Raw genomic sequence first — 21,649 nt, forward strand, 5'->3', positions numbered from 1 at the left:
CTACACGCGGTTATGGGCGTCGTATGGATCGTCGATAATGGCTGCGCAGCTATGATCACGCGATTTATGATTATCAAACGAGTTCGACTGAGTTTTCTGAAATGTATGTATGGATGCATGAAGATGAACAACGATTTTTCGAATGGGAGATTATGTTTGGAAATGAAAGAAAGTTTTGATGGATATGCTTTTATGCCATGGACATTTTGGTTACGTTTTCTTTATAAATTGTACGAATTTTTTAAATAAGATATTAAGTTATATTCGAACTTCTAGTAATTTTTACATATTTTCCACCATATGTAGTACATGTGGCACTGAACTTGTTAACGTATTCTACGTTAGAACAGAGAGAATGAAATCTGCTTGTGAAATTAATTCAACGTTTGAAAGATTGTAAGGGGTGTATGACGTGTGGAATTAACTGCAACTGAAAGAGTGTAATGTTATTTCGTTCTCTTTGAAGGTCACGAAGTGCTGAGGAAGCTTAGCCGATGAAGAAGCGTATAACACATTTTAATAAAAAGGGAGTAAAGAATGACTTGTATACGATATATCAATCGGCTGATCAAATTACTCTGTTCAAAGGTAGATGAAATAATTTCTGGAGGAGATTACGGAGAAGATCCAGCTAGTAATAAAGGTACTTCCAGGACATTCTGTGATCAAGAAAATGCGGGCTCAACGGATTAAGAAATCCTTTCGTTTCCTCCTTACCTCTTCGTCCTTATTAAATCTTACCGAGGTGCAACGCAACATCCAGTTGACGCGACTCAGCATCAGAACGATCCTCGTAAGAAGGAGAGTATTAAATTCCCGCGGAGTCGCGTCGTCGCTCTTTGAAAACTTTAACGACCGCTAGATTTTTAACGTTGTCGATATTAAAACTATTCATATACTAACCTACAGTTTACATAAACAAAATACAGTCCTACCAATGTGCTCATTTAAAATTCCAAGGGGTGACATTACAATCAGGACCCTGATTAGAAATGGAATTTCTAAAAAAACAGCAACAACTAATTTCATTTTTTTCAAATTTCGTTTGGACGATTTTTCGGGCTTAGACGTTAGTTCATTCAATTACAGATTAACCCTTTGCACTCAGAAGTATTTCGTTAGAAATAATTAACATTTTCTAACTAGACGCAGACGACACTTTTTAAAATTAACTCAAAGAGAAATCGTAAGTGAATTGAGAAACAAAGCTTTTTTATCCCGATATTTCACACGTCAATGCATTATACCTAGTTCAATGTTGAATATCAAATTTTTTAGTTTTACTACATCGAATCAAGCGGTGACTGAGAGTCACCTCTCGAGTGCAAAGGGTTAATACGACGCTCTATTTATTTATTCAAGAATATTTCGGAGTCATTGAAATGTTACCTTTAAATGGTACAATTGTGATACTACACATAAATATAGAAAAAATTGTTAAAACAGGTAGAGGTTGCAATAAAATAGAATTCGAGTCTGACAAAGGACTGCTAAGGGTTAATGAAATTGTTGCAGCTAAGATCGTCACCGAATCGAATAGTTCGATTGCATCGCTTTTCGAAGATGCGCGAAGACGTCACTAGTCGCTATTGCGTTAGACCGCGGCGACGGCGCCCCTGGAAAGTGTAAATCAAACGCGTATCCCTCGATCCGCTTGACAAACGACTGGTATTTAGAGTAAGGAAATTATTGCGCGCCGCCTGGAATCGGGGGTGCGGTGATTAATTAGCGCGAACGTGTTTGAAATGTGGATCCCGGCCGCGATATGTCACGCGACGCCACGAGTCACGCGTCCCCGTGGAAAAAAAGTGGAAACGGAGCTGAGATAACGGTAACGGAACGCGAGTTTTCCACGGCGCCCCTTTGTAACCGAGGCTCCAGGCCAAATCCGGAACCGTCTGACCACTTCCTGTGACAAATTTTCCTCCGTCCGGCTGAAAATAACGATGCTGCGCCTCGAACGCTAACGTGCAACGCGATAGCGCGGCTAGGTTCTACTTCCGAAACGAATGGCGCGACCGTTTACGGAGCTGCTGCTGTTTGTTAGGTTTTTCGAGTTTGGGCAAGTTTGTTGAGGATATATTTGACTCTGGGGAATCGGGCGGTAATAATGATTGTCGTAGTTCCACGGTTCAAGTATCTTCTGTCTTTAAACTGCTGAAAGTCGTTCGAACAGTTCTGAACGATGGTAGACATAACAACTTCTGTACTATAATTATTAGATCGTCTAAACAGTGTTCTCATGTCTTCGATAACTCATTCGTATCGTCGACAGCGAGTAAATAAATGAACATTCGAAACAAACGCAGAAGACAGCAGAAAACTCGAAGGATTCAATGAACCAACAATTTCGAAATTCCCTTAACACATTGTTGCCCGGCAATGTTACACAATAGGTATCCCATGTCACCGGTTATCATTCTGTAATTGAATATAAAAGTGGAACAATCTAAATAAAGTTCAATATACTTCGTTTATACATAATGAATTGAAATGAAACTTCGAATATTTTACTTTTGCAATATTCTACATTTCCTTGCCATTCAACACTTGAAATAGCTGATGCAAATGCAAACGCGACTTAACTCGTGATCGGTCAACAATGTGTTAAGGACCACCTTCCTCTTTCACTATCGTCGCCACAGAATCGAACCACGTTCCCAAGTGTTCAACGAAAATTCCAATAAACGCAGTATTTAACACATTGAACGCCGCACGATTTCATAGAGCAAAATAAACAAAATGGAACAAATACAATATTAAACCATTTGACTGAATTGGATTGTTATCACCGCACATTCATCAAACGTCACCGCAATAGGCATTATTTATAATATAGAAACGTTTGCGGATAATCATCGTTTAATTGAGTGAACCATAGAAATTCGATTTGCCTGGGGGTCACCGGTGACCCATGGGATTCATCGTGTTAAACGAAACGGAATTTAACGAATTAAAACGGAACCGTGACGGTAACGGCGAGAACATTCGTTCCGCGACTTCTCGGCGAACGGGGGCCATTCCGGCGATTAAGCACGGAACGAAACAACGTTGTAATGAATCGCGAAAGAAGCCGTCGACTTATCTCGGCCGAAAAGATCCGCCACGGGTGAGCAGATAAGACGGAGCGAATGGGCGCGCGATTCCTCTCTCTCCGGTGAAAGGCAGCCGAGCCAACCGGCGAAGAACAGTACTTCTAAAATTAGCGCCATTCTCCGGGCCGGGCTTCATCCCCCTCCGCGGATGGCTTATTATCTTCCCTAGGCCGTGGATTTCAAAAGCAGGATTGCAGAAGGTTGACCTGGTATCCCGGCGTGTTCCCCGCTAGTCATCCGTCCGCTGGCAGAACCGTCGACGCACTCCTACTTTCGCATTCCGTTCGCAGTCCGCCCGCGATCGATCAAAATAATTTGATCGGTCTTTGATAAACGTGTCCCCCGATATTGCCAGCCTCCCCTGCGCCTCGCGCGACCTTCCCTAAACTCGGCTGTCTGTGTTTCATTTCCACGAAGGCCTCTTTGGAGAAGAAATATGGGCGTGTATTAGTTTCGGGGGCTGAAAGGAATCGATTCGAGCACCGGAAATCGGGGAATCGCGTATTCATAATATGCGAACCCGTGTGAGAAATCCTCTCTGGCGGTAGGCTGTTTCCGGGAAGATCGGCGAAGAGAATTTAAGGTTCTGATTTTTTGTTTCTCGATGAAGCTGATTTCGAATCGTGGAGTTTCATGGGGATTTATGGTTTCAATGATTAACGGAACGCTAATGGCTAGAGGATTTAATGGAATTATCGTTTGAAATGCGTGCGTACTTTTGGCTGAGTATTATGAAGGGTTGTACAGTGTGATTTGGATGATCGCATTCAATTAATTCGCATTCATTTGCGAACTGGAGAGCGCGAGTGTCGATAATAGGCAAGTTTTATTGAAATACGAAGGGAACATTCGCGAGGAACGTGAAGCGTCGGTGCTGCACTTTAGGAATAAACAGCGGACTACTTTTTCTATCTGAAAGTTCTGGCTGTCCGACAAGTCACCTGGTATCCCTTTTATCTTCTTAACTCCGTTCCTCTGGCCACTTTTTCGCGCATATTTCAGATGGCTCGGTGTTTTTACCCAACATAGAGTAAGTAAATCCCTTCCACCGTCTATCCCAGTGAAACGAAATTGCGAGCAGCACTTCTCTTTTCCTACGTTAAATCCTATCACGCTGCTCAGCTGATTTTTATACAGATCCTGTTGCCTGTTCACGATTAAAAATTATTATGCCGCAATTACACGTTACTTTGAGAAGATCTTCCCTAAGACTTCTTGTTAATTCTCTTCTTATTCAAGAATCCCTGTATTCTACTAGTAAGGATTTCTTGATAGAAATCGTACTACTTACACATTTTATAATACATAAGAGAAAATTACCTGAATTAAGGAAACATTTGTAGGGCTACTAAAATAAAAACTAAGTCCGTAGTCAGGTTAAATATATTTATTACGCGATGTGGCTCTAACGAGGAACGGCGACTTACTACGTTTCCTCAACGCTTTTCTAAGAAGGAAACCTCTTCAGACGAGGGCATACGTGACCTAGGTCCTGCTGGTCCCCTTGGTCATAAATTAGTCAATGGGCCTGGTCTATCGCTCAGGCCCCCAAGTATTGACACGCAAAAGGGCGAACCGTCTACACATTGATGATTATTATTTTCCTCCGTTAAATCCTATCACGCTGCTCAGCTGATTTTTATATAGATCCTGTTGCCTGTTCGCGATTGAAAATTATTATGCCGCAATTACACGTTACTTTGAGAGGATCTTTCTTAAGACTCTTTCTTGGTAATTCTCTTCTTATTCAAGAATCCTTGTATTCTACTGATAAGGATTTCTTGATATAAATTGTACTACTTACACATTATATAATACATAAGAGAAAATTACCTAAATCAAGGAAACATTAATGATTATTATGATTTCATGATTACATTTGATAATGGACTAAACACAAAATTTCGAACAGAAACATTCAACTTTCAAGCTATTAAAGATCATAATCGATCTTAACATGATGTCGTTTTCCTGAAACGATATTCAACTTCAGTTGCCACGGATCACCTCATGAAAATGTAAATTCGTAAAAACACCTTGTGCCCGGTAATCGCATTAACATCGAGTTCCGAATAATCAATAGAAATCGCATCAGCGAGCATGAGAGCAGCATAGATTTTCTCGTTAAAGTTGAATCATTAGCATCATTGATTTCCGCATTATTATCGTCGCCTCTCCATCCGATCCCCCCATCAATATGCGAGAGGAACACCATCGTTTCATTTCAAACACGTTAATTGAGTCAGCACACGACGAACGTTTCTTCTTTTTCATTCGAAGTTGGATAAGCAGTCGCGTATGGACTAATGAAAAAAGTTTCGACTCCCCTGGCCGTGGGTACTGCATTAGCATCAACACGCAGACGCGACGTATTTGGGAAATGTGCTCGGTGTTCATCCCTTTATCCTCCCCATAGGAACCTCTGTTTATTACAGCTCTCTCGTGGGTGGCATCTGTTTTAATAAATCAATCGAGAAATTTACGGTCCTGCCACTTAACCTAACGAACCGAACCCAATTCACGCGTTAATCAATAACTGTAAGCTACTCGTGCATGCAGCATAACGTAAAATTAAATATGGACAGCTTTACTTTTTACTGTTATATTTAATTTCACTGTTCAATACAAAATACTGCTTATAGAAATACCTCGAAAATGAATCTTCCTCTGTACACTTAACTTTAGAAATCTCCAATGCGAAAGTTTCACTTCTCTTTCATTGGAATCCTCGCGAAACCCTCGATGACCAATTAAAGCAATTTCCTGTTTCTCTTTGCAATCATGAAACTCTCTTCGCAAACAGCTTCCAACGAAATAATTATGCCAGATACAAATATTCTAACTCAATATCGCACCGCTGCGAAATTGTGTTTTCATGGTAACCCACGGTCCAAAGAAGTCACGAGCATAGCAACCGCAAACCTAAGAAACTTAAATAAATTTCCTTTTAGTCGCAGCTTCAGCCAGCCACTCCGCGAGCGGCCATGTTTACGCGAGTATCTGGGACGATTCATAACCCGACGCTCAAACCAAACGTCGGCCAAATAAGTTGAACCTCGGGGAGCACTTTGCTCGGATGTTGCTGGTGGATGTTATTTACGCTCGGTGGCCGAGTCTGCGTCCCCGCAACGTTCAAAACCGTCCGTAATTTCTGTTACGTCGCGCAGCGGCACTATCGGTGAGGACCGCTCCGAAGAAGCTGGACCGCGAGCGGGGAGGAAACGGAGGAAGACAGCGGAGAGCGGAGAAAAGGAACCGAGTCGTTTGAGTTTATTTCTCCGCCGGGCGAAACAAAGGTTCTGTGTTCTTGCCAGCTAGCTGCGCGACCAACGGAGCCTTTGATGTCCGCGGGTTCTGGCGAAAATCTCGCGGGATCGATAAGGCGACCGAAAAATCCGCGAGCAGCCTCGATGGAGGAAAATTTGGAGCGCGGCGTTTCTAACGAGCACAGAAAATGCGCTCGTTCCCTTCGGAACTTTCTGAATTTGATCCACTCGCCTGGTTGATCGATGAGCCACTTTATTTCGAGGCTCGAGGTGTCGGGTAATTCGTGCTTCTGAATTTTTCCACGGAATTTTCCGTGGCGCGAGTAACGAAGATTGAGGCCCGAGTAAGGTAAGAAGCTCTCGGAATTCTGTAAGATTGAAATTTCTACGCTGGTAATTGGTAACTTTCGGATGGAGCGAGAGTTTGAAAGTCTGAAAGGAGCACTCTCGGCGTGAGACTGCAGAAAACGTAATATGCGAAAGAGATAAGGGAATAGCGAGCCCGGGAGAACAAGACGGCAAACATGCAAGAGAATGGAAGGAAAGTAGTTGGAAGAAACTGTGTAGTCCACTCGGGTTTGTTGCCCGTACACTGTGCAGGGATGAATGCAATATGTTCACGACAATTGTCCGCTGGACACGGCGACGCTTGTAATGCTCTGGCTGGATGAAAAAATGGCCTCGGGTCTCTGAGGTCCTTACCGCGTGTATCTTGTGGCTTTGAAATATTTAGGGATGCGCTGAAAGATAGAGCTGGGCGCTTTGAATCTTTGAGTCTGGCAGTGCTACAGTTCTCTTGGAATTTACTGGTATTCTGATGTACTTGTGAAATCAGGAACTGGATAATTAACAAGATTATCCAGATGAAAATGTCATCCTAAAGTTAATCAAAGAGAGTATGACTTGTTAATTACTTGCTAAAAAGTATGAGATAAATATATAAGAAAAGTATGATAAATCTAAAAAGACTGAGTCAAGAATCTAAACTGTGTGTGTGAGTGCTTCATACCTAGTTTCAAGATAATCGCAATAAAAAAAGCATTTCTCAGTTGTCCGTGCATGGCTGGCCATTTCTACTTATCACGAGCATCGACCCAACACGAGCCTTCGAACTCCATAATTTCGAAAAGAAAACATCAGAAGAAAAACTTTCATTCCACACTTGGATTCATCTTTTCACACAGAATCATCCCCTTTTGAAATCCGACCCGTCCCAATGCCCCGCGAGTTGTAGCCGAGCGTAAAAGGGGTTCGGAGAGGTCGTGGAGTTCCGATTATTCCGATAAAAATGATTATCTCTCGCGGCAGCGCGAAACACGGCGGAAAATGGGGCTTGATACCGTGGTGAACGCCTGCCGGGCGATTTTCCCGACGCTGTTTATCAGTATCGCGATTACAAAGGATCATCGGCGAAACTCCCAGCGGCAATCGTCCGACGCACAAGCGGCCGAGGCTCGTTTGCGACACGGGATGGAAAATATAGGAAATTGCACTTGCACCGGGGACGAGGAGCGTAATTTACTGCAGCCGGCGAGCGAGGCCGCCGCTGCGCAGCCTAGGCGATTCCTATGAGCCTCGATGGCCTTGGATTCTCAACTTGAGAATCCACGCCTACAGCGACACAAGTAGCGCTCAAAAAGAAGAGAGAGAGAGTGAGAGAGGGGAAAAAAGAAGGAAGAGCGAACACGAGACGAGGAGGAAATATGTTTTCAAAGCCCTCTGGCTCGTCCGAGGAACAAAGGAAGTTTTTTCGGAGGTCGAAGAGCGAATAAGGTGAAAGATGTGTTTCACTCTGTCGCCATTATGACCGGCTAATTGCCAGCCGAGTAATTAATCCCATCCTCAACAGTTCCGAGGAATAGAATCCAGGTGAAGATTTCCTGGGGGAGAAGATGCTGATTCGAGGAAGGGAAGTATGATCTGATTACAACCGGACTTTCATCGACCGATTTGCATTCCTATTCCGTCGGGTAGTTAGATCCATTGTATAATTAAGTAACTGCGAGTAGAGGCTCTGTTGAGAAACGGATACGAACTTGGGAATTTGATTATTTTTATGGAGCTGATCGAGAAGTTTTGCGAGAATCCTTTAATTTATTGTTGTAAGAAAGGTACATTTGATAGATTCTAGTGTTAACACTGGTACTACCGAGCGTATAATAGGATTAACATGTAATCCATATAAAAATTGTAACAATATATTATTATCAGTTTTTTAGACATTCATTACAGTATTCAAGTGAAGCTATTTATTTTCAAGATCATTTGAATTATTGAATGCTTTTGAGATATTAATAATTGCGAAACAAAAAGATCGAAACATATTGACTGGTATGGTAGTTCTAGTGTTAATTGGGAATGTGAGAATTAAATAGAAACACAGGAGAGTTTGTATAAAATTTCACTGATTACTTATTAATAGGATGATTAATTTCCTTTATTGACAGACGCGACTCACCTAGAGTATATCTCCAGTACTAGAAGCTCTCGTAGTCCTCGTCAATGGTCCCAATTGCCTGTTTTGATCCGGCCGAGGCGTGCAGTATATAATTTTCCGAAAAGCCTTCCGGAAACTGTCGCTGAGAAACGCGTACAAGATCGGGTTGATGCAGCTGTTCATGTAAGCCAGAATGTGGCTCGTTATTTGCACCATAATCGTCGACGTTGTCAATGGATACAAGTCCAGCGACTTAGTCACCAGGATCACCTGTTCGAAAACACAGAAAACACCGGGTTTATTCCGTCACGAACACGCCAAGTCGACGTCCAAGTAATTTAATCCAAGTAAATCAATGCAACGCAACATTAACTCAGCGAAGTCAAACTTCATTAATTATGCGAAGCAATCCGAGTAAGACTACTTCAATTACAAAGTTCAATAATGGAATATCTAAGCTAAAGGTTTCCGTCTCGATTATTTAGTTATGTGGAAAATCGTTACGCAGCTTCTCAATAATTACATCCGTTTAATATATAAATTCTTCAAATAGTCTGATAATTTCAGACAGATCGCGTTTACCTTTAATTAATGACGCAGGGTAAGTCTAAGTAAAGATCATTTGCAACGAAACATTCGTCTACTTACACGAATCCGATAGTCAAGTGCGAGACACGACGATCGCGGGAAATTTCCACCGCACTCGATACTTCCCTTTAAAAACCTCTGCTGTCTAACCTATCCCGTATTTTTCCACTTCAACGAAGTGTTCCATCCGCCGACACACTCTCGCAAAACAAAACAAGATACGTGCTATCAGATTCGACGGCAATATCAAACTCGCTCTACGCAATTTGAATAATTTTGATTCCGTCAAAGTGTTTTCCGATACACTGATTTAAATAACTTTCTGCTGGAACGTTCGAAGCAAGTTCGCTGTCACCCTCGAAAAACTGAAATTAAACTGGACAAATCTTATCCAACACTATCGATTTCAAACTGAATCTATTACTCAATCATAACTCTCCAATTCTTATATTAACAACCGTTTCTGAAACACTCTACGGAATTTTCTTCTCTAACCAGGAAAATTTGGCGAAATCGCATTGGGTTTCCATTCCTTTGTCACTTCTACGTTAATTTTTGCTTGAGAAATAACAAATTTGCATATACATATAATACCAAAGTTCAGACAAACAGACATTTTCATTGGCTTCGCAAGCTTAACCCTTTGCAGATGAATGTTGACATTTCGGTGAGATGAAACGTTCATTGGAAGACCAAGTTGCAAATGATTTAATTACTCGGACAGCAAGAGATTAGCATGTAGTTCCTGTTATCGCTATTATTTAACACTAGAACTACCGTACCAGTAAAAATGATTTTGAAAACAAATAGTTTCACTAGAGTACTATAATGAATGTCTGAAGAAACTGAAAGTAATCTATTGCTACAATTTTTATAGGAATTGCATATTAATCGTATTAAATGCTCGGTAGTTCTAGAGTTAAGCAATTGATATATAATTTTGCTTCATCTGCTGAAGGTTTTGTACATTTCAAAGAATCTTCGTCCGCAAAGGGTTAAAATATAATTCCACGATCGATGCTCATCGAAATCATATTAAAGATCTATATCGAAGAAGGAAGCAGGCGACACAACGCGCGCGCGCGTGTGCATTACACGGCTTCATTCAATTAGGGGGACAATTTATTTTTCGTCTAACCAATTCCGATAAACGTCTTCCATCGGCGCAGTAACATTATTACAAGCTGCATCATCCGCCGGAAACGAAAAGGAATTCCCGCGCTCTGCAATATTCGCGGTGTCCCCCGTCCGATTCCGATTCGATCGTTTAATGACTAGGCACCCGGCGAGCTGAATCGTGATACGCGGCGTCTTACTTTCGCGCATTTCCGTCGGCGCCGGAGCCGTGCAGCTTCCTATCTCGTTCCTCGGGACAAATATTTTACCGAGGGAACTCGATAAACGTCTCTTCACTCGTGTTTGACTGCCTCGAGATCGCCGCGACGAAACTAGAGAACGAAGAAGAATTCGTCGTGCTCGTCCAGGCACGAGATACGACCGGAAACGTTGCACTAACCCGTTAAATGAGAATTTTCTTAATGATTTTATAAGTCCATTTCATCGAAACGCGATAGTTCTATTTATCTTCATGAATATATTCCATGGGATTCCGAACATTTCGCTTTCTTTCGTGGCAGTTCGAACCTATAGAAATTAAATATTTGAAATTGAATAGCGAGAGTGGCGTGTAAATTGAAATAAATTGTGAGGCAAGGGGTTAATCGAATCAATACGAGCAGCGTTTCAGGCTTCTCGAGACTCAATGCGAAATTAGAGCACTCCTTTGAAGGCGTAAGAGATTTCATTTTCGGACGAGTGTACAACAGTCTATATTACATTATTCAGATTTCTAGCGTAATACTATGAAATATTCCAATCACTTTTACGAGAGTGACTAATTTCGTATACACCTTTAGTAATCCTCGCGAGAACTGAACCGACGGACCGTGCCAATGATTGAAAACTGTGAACGTAATTCGGCCGAAAATAAAAGATCATTATCTCCGATGATCGACAGGGCGCGTCGAACGTTTGAATTTCGCTGTTCCGCGATTCGTTTTTTTCCAGGATTTATCTTCCATCTCCATTAACACGAACAGCCGGCAATTAATTACATTGCGCTCGTGTGGCCCGTAAATTCTTTCACGAGCGTTCCGCTGCCTTTACCGAAATGTCGTTCGGAACACACGCGAAAACGCAGACGCACGGAAACGCGGCCCGGCTACGTTTCAATTCCCATGCGGCGGTTCTCAATGGCCGCCGCGGTGGTTTGCGTGACACCGAAGCCGCGATAACTCCGACAGATTATTGTGTACATCGTCGAGGACTTAATCCTATTTACGCCGCGCTGTGCGCTGAGAACGCGCCGCCGACTCTTCTTTTATTCCACGCAGCGAATCAAACGAATCAAACGAATCGACTCCATCCACCGTGGAAACGCTACAACCACGGTAAGAATAGCGAGTAGTTCGTTCTCCGGGATTAACCCTTCCGCGAGCGACTCTTCGGGAAGAGTAAAGCCGATTCGTGTTGATTACTCTATATATAGACGGTAGAAAAATAATTTGAAATATCCGGACATTCGGTTTGATGAGCCTTCTCGTCGTTGGAATGATAAATTGGTTGCTGAATAATGGATATATAGTTATGTTCATACTAGCGAACGCAGCTGTTTCTCTTCAATTCTAACCCTTTGCACTCGACAGGTGACTCTCAGTCACCATTTGATTTGATGCAGCAGAATTATAAAATTTGATATTTAATATTGAAGTATGTGTAATGCACGGTGCGTGAAATATTGGGATAGAAAGCTTTGTTTCTCAATTTACCTGTGATTTTTCTTTGAATTCATTTCAAAACATCATTTTTGTCCAGTTAGAAAGTATTAAGTATTTCTAATGAAATACTTCTGAGTGCAAAGGGCTAAATTGCGATATTATTGTACGGGTTTGAAGCAATAAAATTAACAGCGAAAATATTCTAGAGGAAACCACGTGGTAAGCACTATGCAGAGTAACTGATGAAACTCCAAAAATAATAAAACACGCAGTCGCGTTTAAAATATGGCGTCGCTATCAGCTCTGCCATTACTCATCCCCTAACGGGAATCAGCAGAATGTCTCGCAAAGAATATGAAAAATTCGCGAAAACTCGCCGCTTATCACGCGCGCGGCATGCCGGACAAGTAGGAACGTGTATGCTAACCTGAATGGGGCACCAACAAAACGCAAAAACGCCGACGACCACGAACACCAGCCTCGTGACGCGTCTTCTGCCGCGCCGGCTCTCGGCGCTGACGCGGGACCGACGCCAGAGCCTGACGAGCATGTAAATGTAAAAAAAGCATATCAGCATCAGTGGCAGCAGGTAGCTCGTCAGGAAAAACGATATTTGGAAGAACGGCCAGTCGTAGTCCGGCAGGATTCGACAGGCCGTCAGGTTCTGCGACGATGAGACGTTCATGTCCTGAAATTAAAGCGGAATCTGCATATATAAAGGGCTAGTCCTTGGGCGCGACGCATGGAAGGACGGACAGACACATAGCGCGCGCTCGTGTGTGCACTGTATGACGATGCGTGATCGAATTCGCTCGCGACGGGAAAACATTCTTCGCGAAAGGACGTGAGCGAGTTTCCAAATGCCGGACGACCTGCGCAATTATTTCGGCGCAGATTTCCTTTTTTTCTGTTTAATCGATAGACACTTGTTACATACGAGTTTAGAGGGTAGATAATTTTTATAAGAGACGATAGTTGTTATTGATAAATATGTTTCTTGATGAAAATGTTTCTTTTTTATTCGAGTGATTATGATTGGAGTTTGTGATTTATGTCACCATTCGAACAGGTTTCCAGTTTTCGAAACCTTATTGGCTGTGATATTGATGAGAAAATTATGTTTATGTCGGGGACACGTGAGTAATTGACTTCCACGTTATTGATTTGTTCAATTAAGAATATAATGGTCGTCGTGATGATATGTTATTATAGGATTGATCGAATGAAATTAAATAGAAACCCTCAATTATTCGGCACCCCACGCTAGAGACAAAAGACTAAAATCTGCGTACCGTGGCTATAGCAATGAACAATTGGGATCGAGTAGAGGCTCGTTGCGCATACTATCTCACTTAAATGAGTTTCGTGAAATCGTATAAAGCAAAATAATATGCATTGTGTTCGGGGAGAGCTCGACGATATTCGCAGAAAACGCACGAGAGCTGCGCTGTTTGAACGGTCGCATTTGTCACGTTACTGTCAACCGCACATAACCAAATGTGTCCGGATCAATTCCCGCAAAATGGACATTAATTATCAGTATGCTAATCAAAGGGTGACAATCGACGCGGGGAACGGAGAGTTGTCATCAGTGCATCAGTCATAAAGCGAAGTTGACAAACAGTCGACGATATGAAATGATAATGCACGCATATAAAATTTGAAATTTAAAATTTCACATTTCAAATTTCACTGATGAAATTTTAAAACGTAGAACACGAACAATGAAATTCAAATAATGCACAGTATGCCAAAGGAGAGATACACCGCAGAATCAATCGGGAAGCAACAGAATGCCGGGGAGCATTAAACGTCAATCATCATCAACGTTAAAAGACCGCAGCACTGTTCGGCCGTGCGCGAACCGGCGAGAACAAAAATGAGTTCCGGCGCGGGACGGGGCGAAAGAAAAACAATTTATCAAGTTGTAAAAGCGTTCCGAATCTCGACACCCTGCAACCGTGGGAAGAGCCATTAGGACGCATCAGTTTCACATTTACAGGGCTTCGCGGCACGTGTTCCAGAGACCCCGGCAACGATTTCAGTTTCTCCGCTGACTTTGTTCGTCGCGTTCGAAGGTAATTACTGCCGGGAACGCTCATTGGGTAATTACACGGATGGATGGATGGTATCCGCGAGATCTTCCGGCCATCGATTCCAATTTAAACTAGTTTTATATCAACTGGCCAACGGGCATCTGGAATGTATTAATTAGAACGAAGCGCCGAATAATTGATCCTCGTCATCTCGATCTTTCTCTCTTTCTCTCTTCCTCTCTGTTCCTCTCTCGGCTCGCCATAGCGAACCGACGGAGAGCGAAAGGGAGACGGAGAGGAAACGAGCAGCGTCCATTTGCAATTCCCGGTTTTCATTACAGCCACCGGTTCCTTTTTCCGCGCGTTCCATGCCGCCCTTTTTCACCTGCGCGCACAGCTCAAAGAACAAGCAGAATTTCGAATGGCGCGCGCGCTTTTCGGTCTATTGAACCATTTTACAGTATCGAAATCCGCTCGGCATCAACGCGATCCGTCATAACGAGTAACCGGATTGAAGGAGTCAATCAAAAGAGAGCCGCGCGCAACGCCGGACACCGGAATTTTCGCGTTCCGCGTGACACGCCGGGGCAAACCGAATCAGACCGCGCGTAAAACAACCCCGGGAAATGCCCGCGGCGGAAGTACTGCCTCGGAAATTCGACGATCGGATAACAGAGGGGATAGTGATAACAGAGTGATTTCATTGAACTACCGATCGATTAACGTTGGAAGATCGTTCGAGAGAGTTGCTTTTCGAGTCTTTTGTCGTGTGGAATGGTAACCGATGCTTCGAGATGTCGGACGAGAATTATGTTTTGTTTTTGGAAAATTTGGTTGCGAATTTTTCACTAGTTTCTTTCAAGAAATTACTGTGGAAATTATGGAGGAATGACTGAGACTAATGATTTAACCCTTTGCAGACGGATGTCATTTCGATGAGATGAAATGCTCAGGTTTGGAAAACTGAGTCGTGAAAAAATGATCTAATTAGTCGAACAGCAAGAGATCAGCACGTAGTTTTCTTTTTTTCTACTAATTAAGCGATTGATATATAATTTAGCTTAATATGTTGAAGGTTTTGTATGTTTCGAAGAATCTTCGTTCGCAAAGGGTTAATAGAAGGGAAGAGAATTGTAGAATTATATAGAATTATTATTAATTTACTAGTGGGAAGTCTCTTATAAAGATGGTAATCAAAATTGAGAATAGTAATCCGAGAAATAACGAGTTGCTGGTCGAGTGTTCGATTTCCTCGGCTATTAAAGAAATTTTCTCCGCGGGAATTTCTTAATTATGCGAATTCTTTGAGCCTATCATCAGCGGCGCTCACTCGTGAATATGATGGGAGGCGATTATAAAGGGAATACTGTGCGATCGAGCACTTCTGGATGACTCACCTCGCCGTGAATAACGAGGGCAGGGGTAGAAATCGCAAAGATGATCGCCCACGCGGTGCAAATCGCGAGGATCGTGCGATTTTCGGTTCGCCATGACATCGACGTGACCGGATGAACCACTGCCAAGTACCTGTAACAATTCAAACGCATTCTTTGTTAATTAATTGTACAACAAAGCATCCAAGCAGTAAAAAACAACGTGGAACGATAAAATTGGGAAACACGAAAAATAATTTCATGGAACGCGAGATCGAACATTTCGATTGCCATGTTCTCGCGCGAAACAATAAAGCAAACTGACAACTCAAGTTTTTTGCTGCAATATTTTTTGCGCCGGGTCTTTCTAATTCAACTCTCCACGAAATTGTGTTTCATCGATCTCGTTATTTTTAGATACGACGGGGTACATTGTGCGAGTCGCCCGTAACGAATGTGTTTACTTCGGGAATGTTTTACGTGTCATATACCATGACAAAATGAATGGACAATCATTCATGGTAATCGAGTTGGATAAAAGCCAACAGATTGAATTATGCAGGTTACCGAGAACTCACGATTAACCTAGTTGTTAATTGCAAGCTCATGACACGCCGCCTATATCGAGGATAACGCTGATACGTACGATTTCTCGTTCCCTGTCAAAACAAGGTTTTAAACGCGCCACGCTCCTAATACGCGCATCCGATACGCGAGGCTGCCCTTCCCGTCGTGAATTATCAACATTTTCGTTTATCTGTCGCGTAAACAAAACATTCGTGTTGTCTGGCATGAAATATATAATTTCCGTCGAAGAAAATTTCATTTATTCCAACGAATCAGCATATCAGCCATTTTGGCCAAACAAAATATAATTTATTACAATGATTCATCGCGTTACTTCGAAAGTAACGTACCGTCGCTAAATTTATTAACCCTTTGCACTCCAAAAGTTTCTCATTAGAAACAAGCGACGACATTCTTTCAAACTGACTTAACGAGAAATCGTACATAAATTAAAGAAAGAGACTGTTTTATTTTAATATTTCACATGTCGATGGGTTGTACAAAGTTTAATATTAAATGTCTAACTCAATAATTTTTCTATGTTAAGTCAGTTGGCGACTGAGAGTCACCTCTCGAGTGTAAAGTCTTAAAGAACATACTCCCGACGAACTGGCGTTAAAGAAAATATAATTCATTCAATGAGTTCATATGAAAATCACCGTTATATGCACCAGTGCAATTTGAATGACTACGATCTACATCCAAAGGAGAAATGTGAAATGCCGATCACGCGGAGGATAGAATACGAGGTTAAATAACAAACGGGAAGAAAAGAAAAAACGATGAACCGAACGGAAACTGCTGGTCCCCGAAATTTAGGTTGGCCGCAATTCGGCCGGAAACGCTGTCTCAACGATCGCCGTGGAGATGCAATAAAATCGAAAAGAGGGGAACGGGGAAGATCGCCGACATCGAGGAAATTTTGAAACGTAATAGAAAATGAGCGTATCAGATGTTTCGGGGCGGAGTCAAGATCCCTTTCGCACGTATGACATTTACAGGCGCGGCACGTGATTCCGCAGCGGGCGCCGGGGAACGCGCCATGCGGTACCTGCGGAAATGTAACCGGAAATACTGCTGATATTTACGACGTGGGAATGGGTTACACCGCCACGTGTTACGTTAGAGGATCGAGTTTTATTATACGAAGGTATTCCCGCGTGCATGCTCGATAATATTGCCGGCGATCAACCGATCTCCTCGAGCAACCACTTCGTTTGTTTATGTGCTCGCCGCGAACTTTATGCGATTCTGCTCGATATCGTTTATAGTCGATGCTGCAATAATTGTGATAAACATTCAATGATATCGTTGCGATACTCTCGATGCCTCGAGTGATTTTATAGTGTCGATTAGACGCAAGGGGTTGAAATATTCAATTGTTCCAGGGAGATGAGAGTAAGAAGCAAAACTTAACCCTTTGGACTGGAGAGGTGACTCTCAGTCACCACTTGATTTGATTTGCAAAATTACGAAGTGTCATATATCATATTAAGTTTCGTATAATTCACCAATATGTGAAATATCTATATAAAATAGCTTTGTTTCTTAATTTACGTATGTTTTCTCATTAGTTCGTTTCAAATGTCATCTACGTCTCATAGGAAAGTGTCGAATGTTTCTAGTAAAAAGCTTCCGAGTGTAAAGGGTTAATATTACAATCTCTTCTGTGAAAAGCTGCGAAAAATTCGATTCTCGATTTAATCGAACGTCGAACGAAGAACTAAGAATAATAAACCAAGTAACAAGGTAGAACACAATAGAATCGTAAAGAGATAATTATTGTTACTCAAAGAAACGCCGAGCATTCAAACTTCCAGCAATCGAAAGCAATCCAAAGATGAAAACGAAATGAACGATCATCGACTCACCTGTCCAGACTCATGAGGACCAAAGTATACACGCTGGCGTACGCGGTGACGATGATGAGGTACTGCACGATCTTGCACCAGACGTTGCCGAACGGCCAGAACGGCAGCACGAAATCGGTCGCGGTGAACGGTATACAGAAAATGACGAACAGCAGATCGGCCACGGCAAGATTGATGATCAGAATGTTCGTGGTCGACCTCATTCCCGGATTCGCCGCGACGACGATTACCACTAGACAGTTGCCGACGAAACCCAATATACCGATCATCCCGAAGAACAACGGGACCACGACCGCGACGATCCTCTGCACCCTTTGCCGGTCGAAGCTGTAATCGACGGTGTGGTTGCTCATCGGATACCCGGTGTCCGACGAGTTCATCAGGATACTGTCCCAGCCGATCTCCATCTCTTCCAACATCGTGGTTATCACAGCTTAATCGCGAGATCAACGGCGAACACCGGGCGAAACTGACTGGAGACCGATCCGATTTCGATCAGTTCCACGAGCACATTTCTAGGGACTTCTCCTCTTCTTTTCGTTCCCCGCTGAAGGTAGGTGTTCTCGTGCCTGACACTCCAGTCGCTTCCGGAACCCCGACTACACCATGTTTCCCTTTAATTGAGTTATTTCCAGACCTCTTGCTCGTTCCAGTTATTTTAATAACTGGATTCGCGTTGCAATTTGCGATGTCTTCGTCATCACGCTTTTACGAGTATCTCGCGAGCTCGTCCAGCATGTTCTCAGCGGCTGCAACATTGTTAATAAATTTTCGCTTTGTTATTCCATTAATTTCAACCCTTCCGCGACCACCTTATTTCTTAATAGTCGTTTTAATTGGAATCCGTCGGAAAGTATGTTTCAGGGAATGGAGATTTCTGACGGTTTTTCGAAATGAATTCTGGTTCTCCCGCGCTGTTCAAGTGACTGGCGTTCTTTGTACTGGCTAATTAGAGTTTATGTTATTCGCAATTAAGTGCGCTGTGAGATATCTGATCTCGTTCGTTGGATAAATAATCATTCGCGGTGTAGTAATTCAATTTCGCCCAACAAAGGTATTTTCGCGGTGACATTTAATTAGAAATTTGGTCGACCGCCGAGACGCGGTTTCTAAGACATTTTTTAATTAACGGCGATAATTGGACGGACACAATGCACTGACATTGTGTACACTCCACCAATTAACGGTCCAATTAATACTGTTACTTTGGGAAACAAAATTACGTCGCGTCGTTTAATTAAAAAGGAATCCCCAAATGGAACAAGAATTCGTACGGTTAATGTACAAACGAGAAGTCGACTTCTGTCTTGCTCTTTAATTAATTAAAATCAAGCTTGCGTATCTTGATTAAAGATGAGATGAAACTCATTGGAGACCAAATTTCATATGAACGAATAAATGCTGGGCAAACATTGTGTTCTTTCAGCAATTGAGAAATAGAGATAATTAAGGAACTCGGAATAAAATAATTCTACTATTATTTAGGCGTGATGTTTCATTTCGCGCCGTCAACACATCTGGGCTCTAAGTTCCTCCTAATCAAATCACTGTCTGTTACATCAGAGTCGTATTATTTAAGACTTCCTGTCCCAATCACGTGTCTTTCTAAGTACATTAATCTACAGAATCAAACGAACGTCCTTTAATAATTCGCACAGATAAATCAAATGAAGGTCGGCTCTTCCGACATTAGAATCTTCGTGACACAAGAAATATCTCATCGGGGACAATATGCGTATATATAGCTACAATAAGAATAGAAAGCCCACACAGCCGTGTAACGGAATGCATAGAACGGCGACCGCCCTTTCTTATGCTAAATGGGAACGTCGCACTCTCAAAAGTGACGTATATTATCGCATAGAAATCCGAATATTCAAACACCTCCTACCTTTAATATCACGCATATTTCGTCGAGTACAAATGTTTTCATTTTAAATAGTCCTTTGTCGTCTGAAAATTGTAAAGGCCGTGTGAAATTTCTCTGCGATTCCTCGTCCACTGAATTCCGAAGGTTTCCATAAAGCCGCAGAGACACGAAAATCCACGATGCAACAATTCCCGGGGAAAATTTTCACGCGTTTCAAGCCAACCGAGCATTTGCATAACATAACGGTCCAAAAATTCTTGGTCCCGCGTGAACGGTAACTCTATCAATTAAAATTGAAAGGGAAAAACACAGAGACTGACCCGTTTCGGGTGGTGTTTGACTGGCCGCGGCGGTTTATCGAAATTCAGGTCACGTTAAGAGCACGTGCGACTCACTTCTGTGACTCCGTTAAAAGAGCGCTCCATTTAGACCTCATTCCTGCTTAAGCAAATATAAATAATATAAACTCGATTCGAACCGCATACGATCGTTCCTTCTGGTTGTTGCGACCAAGGAAGCGAACTTCCCGGAGGATCGAAAAATCTCTGTGGTGAAGTTCGCTTCGTATGCAACACGTAACAACGGAAAAGAACTAGCTACGACGGAGTGTTAAACGAAGCGCTATTCAGAGTCGCAGGGCTCGTAATGGAAGCTCTAATAAATCGTGATGCAACCCGTAAGTCCCATGAAAAGCAATTGTCACGGCTATTAACCCTTCGCAATACTCGAAAGCTCTCCGATTGAAATGTTCAACGCTTTCCGATGAGAGACGATATTCTTTGAAACCAACGAGAATATAAATTAACACCAGAACTACTGAAACACTCAAAATGACTGGTTTCAATTTTTTTGTTTAGCTATTATTGATATCTTCGAAGTATTGAATATCCGAAATGATTTTGGAAATGAATAGTTTCACTCGAGTACTACGATGAATATTCAAAGAAACTGAAAATAATCTATTGTTATAATTTTTATAGGAATTGCATATTAATCGTATTAAATGCTTTGTAGTTCTAGTGTTAACCCTTTGAACTCTGTAGGCTCCAATATTGCACCAGTTATAATATTAAATATTTCAACGAATCTTAAAGAAACTACCCTAAAATTATTTATTTTCGCTAGGAATACTATAAAAATTAGTTGCAGTTGCTGATAGATTACAAAACAACCTGGAGTGCTAAGGGTTAATATTACATGTGTATCGGTGTTTCGAAAGTTTCCTGTGATTCAAAGGTTAATTCTTCGACTTTTAAAGAATTCTGTAATTTCTTTGAAATTTACCGATCGCTAATACCTTGAATGGTATCTTTACAAATGAAGTATTCCTAGTGTTGTCAGCGTTAACAATGTTCCATTGTGCAGAACAGGATGAAACGTTGTTCGAAGTACGATGATATACTCGATGCATTGATCGTTTAACTAATGCGTTCCGATTACTATTTTTATTATTCTCCAATACTTGGACGATCGCTGAGGCTGATGCACGAACAAACACGCGTACACTTGTAAACGGTCAACAATGCGTCGACTAAAAAAACAGGACACTTATATCGCCGTATGAGCATACTGCGAGCGACAACAACTTTTTACAGTGAACCGTGGTGAAAAAAACTAAATGACTGGTTTCAGAGGGAAAAATAGAATTTCGATAACCGAGGCCTCGGTAAATATCGTCAAACTTTTTCCGATACGTCACACGGATCTTGCTCGGACTCGAAACGGACGCGGTGACCACGAAATTCTCTCATTTCGCTGTCACCGGGACT

General features: G+C 42.1%; 1 protein-coding gene across 3 annotated transcripts in view; it reads right to left on the reverse strand.

Annotated features, from left to right (window-relative positions):
* Positions 1–21,649, reverse strand: part of AstA-R1 (allatostatin A receptor 1) — a 46,572-nt gene that overhangs the window by 22,628 nt on the left and 2,295 nt on the right. Inside the window, exons 1-5 of one of the 3 annotated variants that reach the window (XM_076373715.1) lie at positions 19,902–20,171; positions 18,011–18,759; positions 15,597–15,726; positions 12,591–12,851; positions 8,820–9,068 (exon numbers count right to left, since the gene is read on the reverse strand). In XM_076373715.1, the coding sequence (XP_076229830.1) occupies positions 8,820–9,068; positions 12,591–12,851; positions 15,597–15,726; positions 18,011–18,429 (1,059 nt within the window). In that variant the 5' untranslated portion in view covers positions 18,430–18,759; positions 19,902–20,171. Of the gene's footprint in view, positions 1–4,992; positions 5,549–8,819; positions 9,069–12,590; positions 12,852–15,596; positions 15,727–18,010; positions 18,760–19,901; positions 20,172–21,649 lie in introns of those variants that run through there. The other 2 variants (XM_076373714.1, XM_031981897.2) reach the window with 2 other exon arrangements.

This window comes from Nomia melanderi, chromosome 14 (assembly GCF_051020985.1).
Source record: "Nomia melanderi isolate GNS246 chromosome 14, iyNomMela1, whole genome shotgun sequence".
Lineage (NCBI taxonomy): Eukaryota > Metazoa > Arthropoda > Insecta > Hymenoptera > Halictidae > Nomia > Nomia melanderi.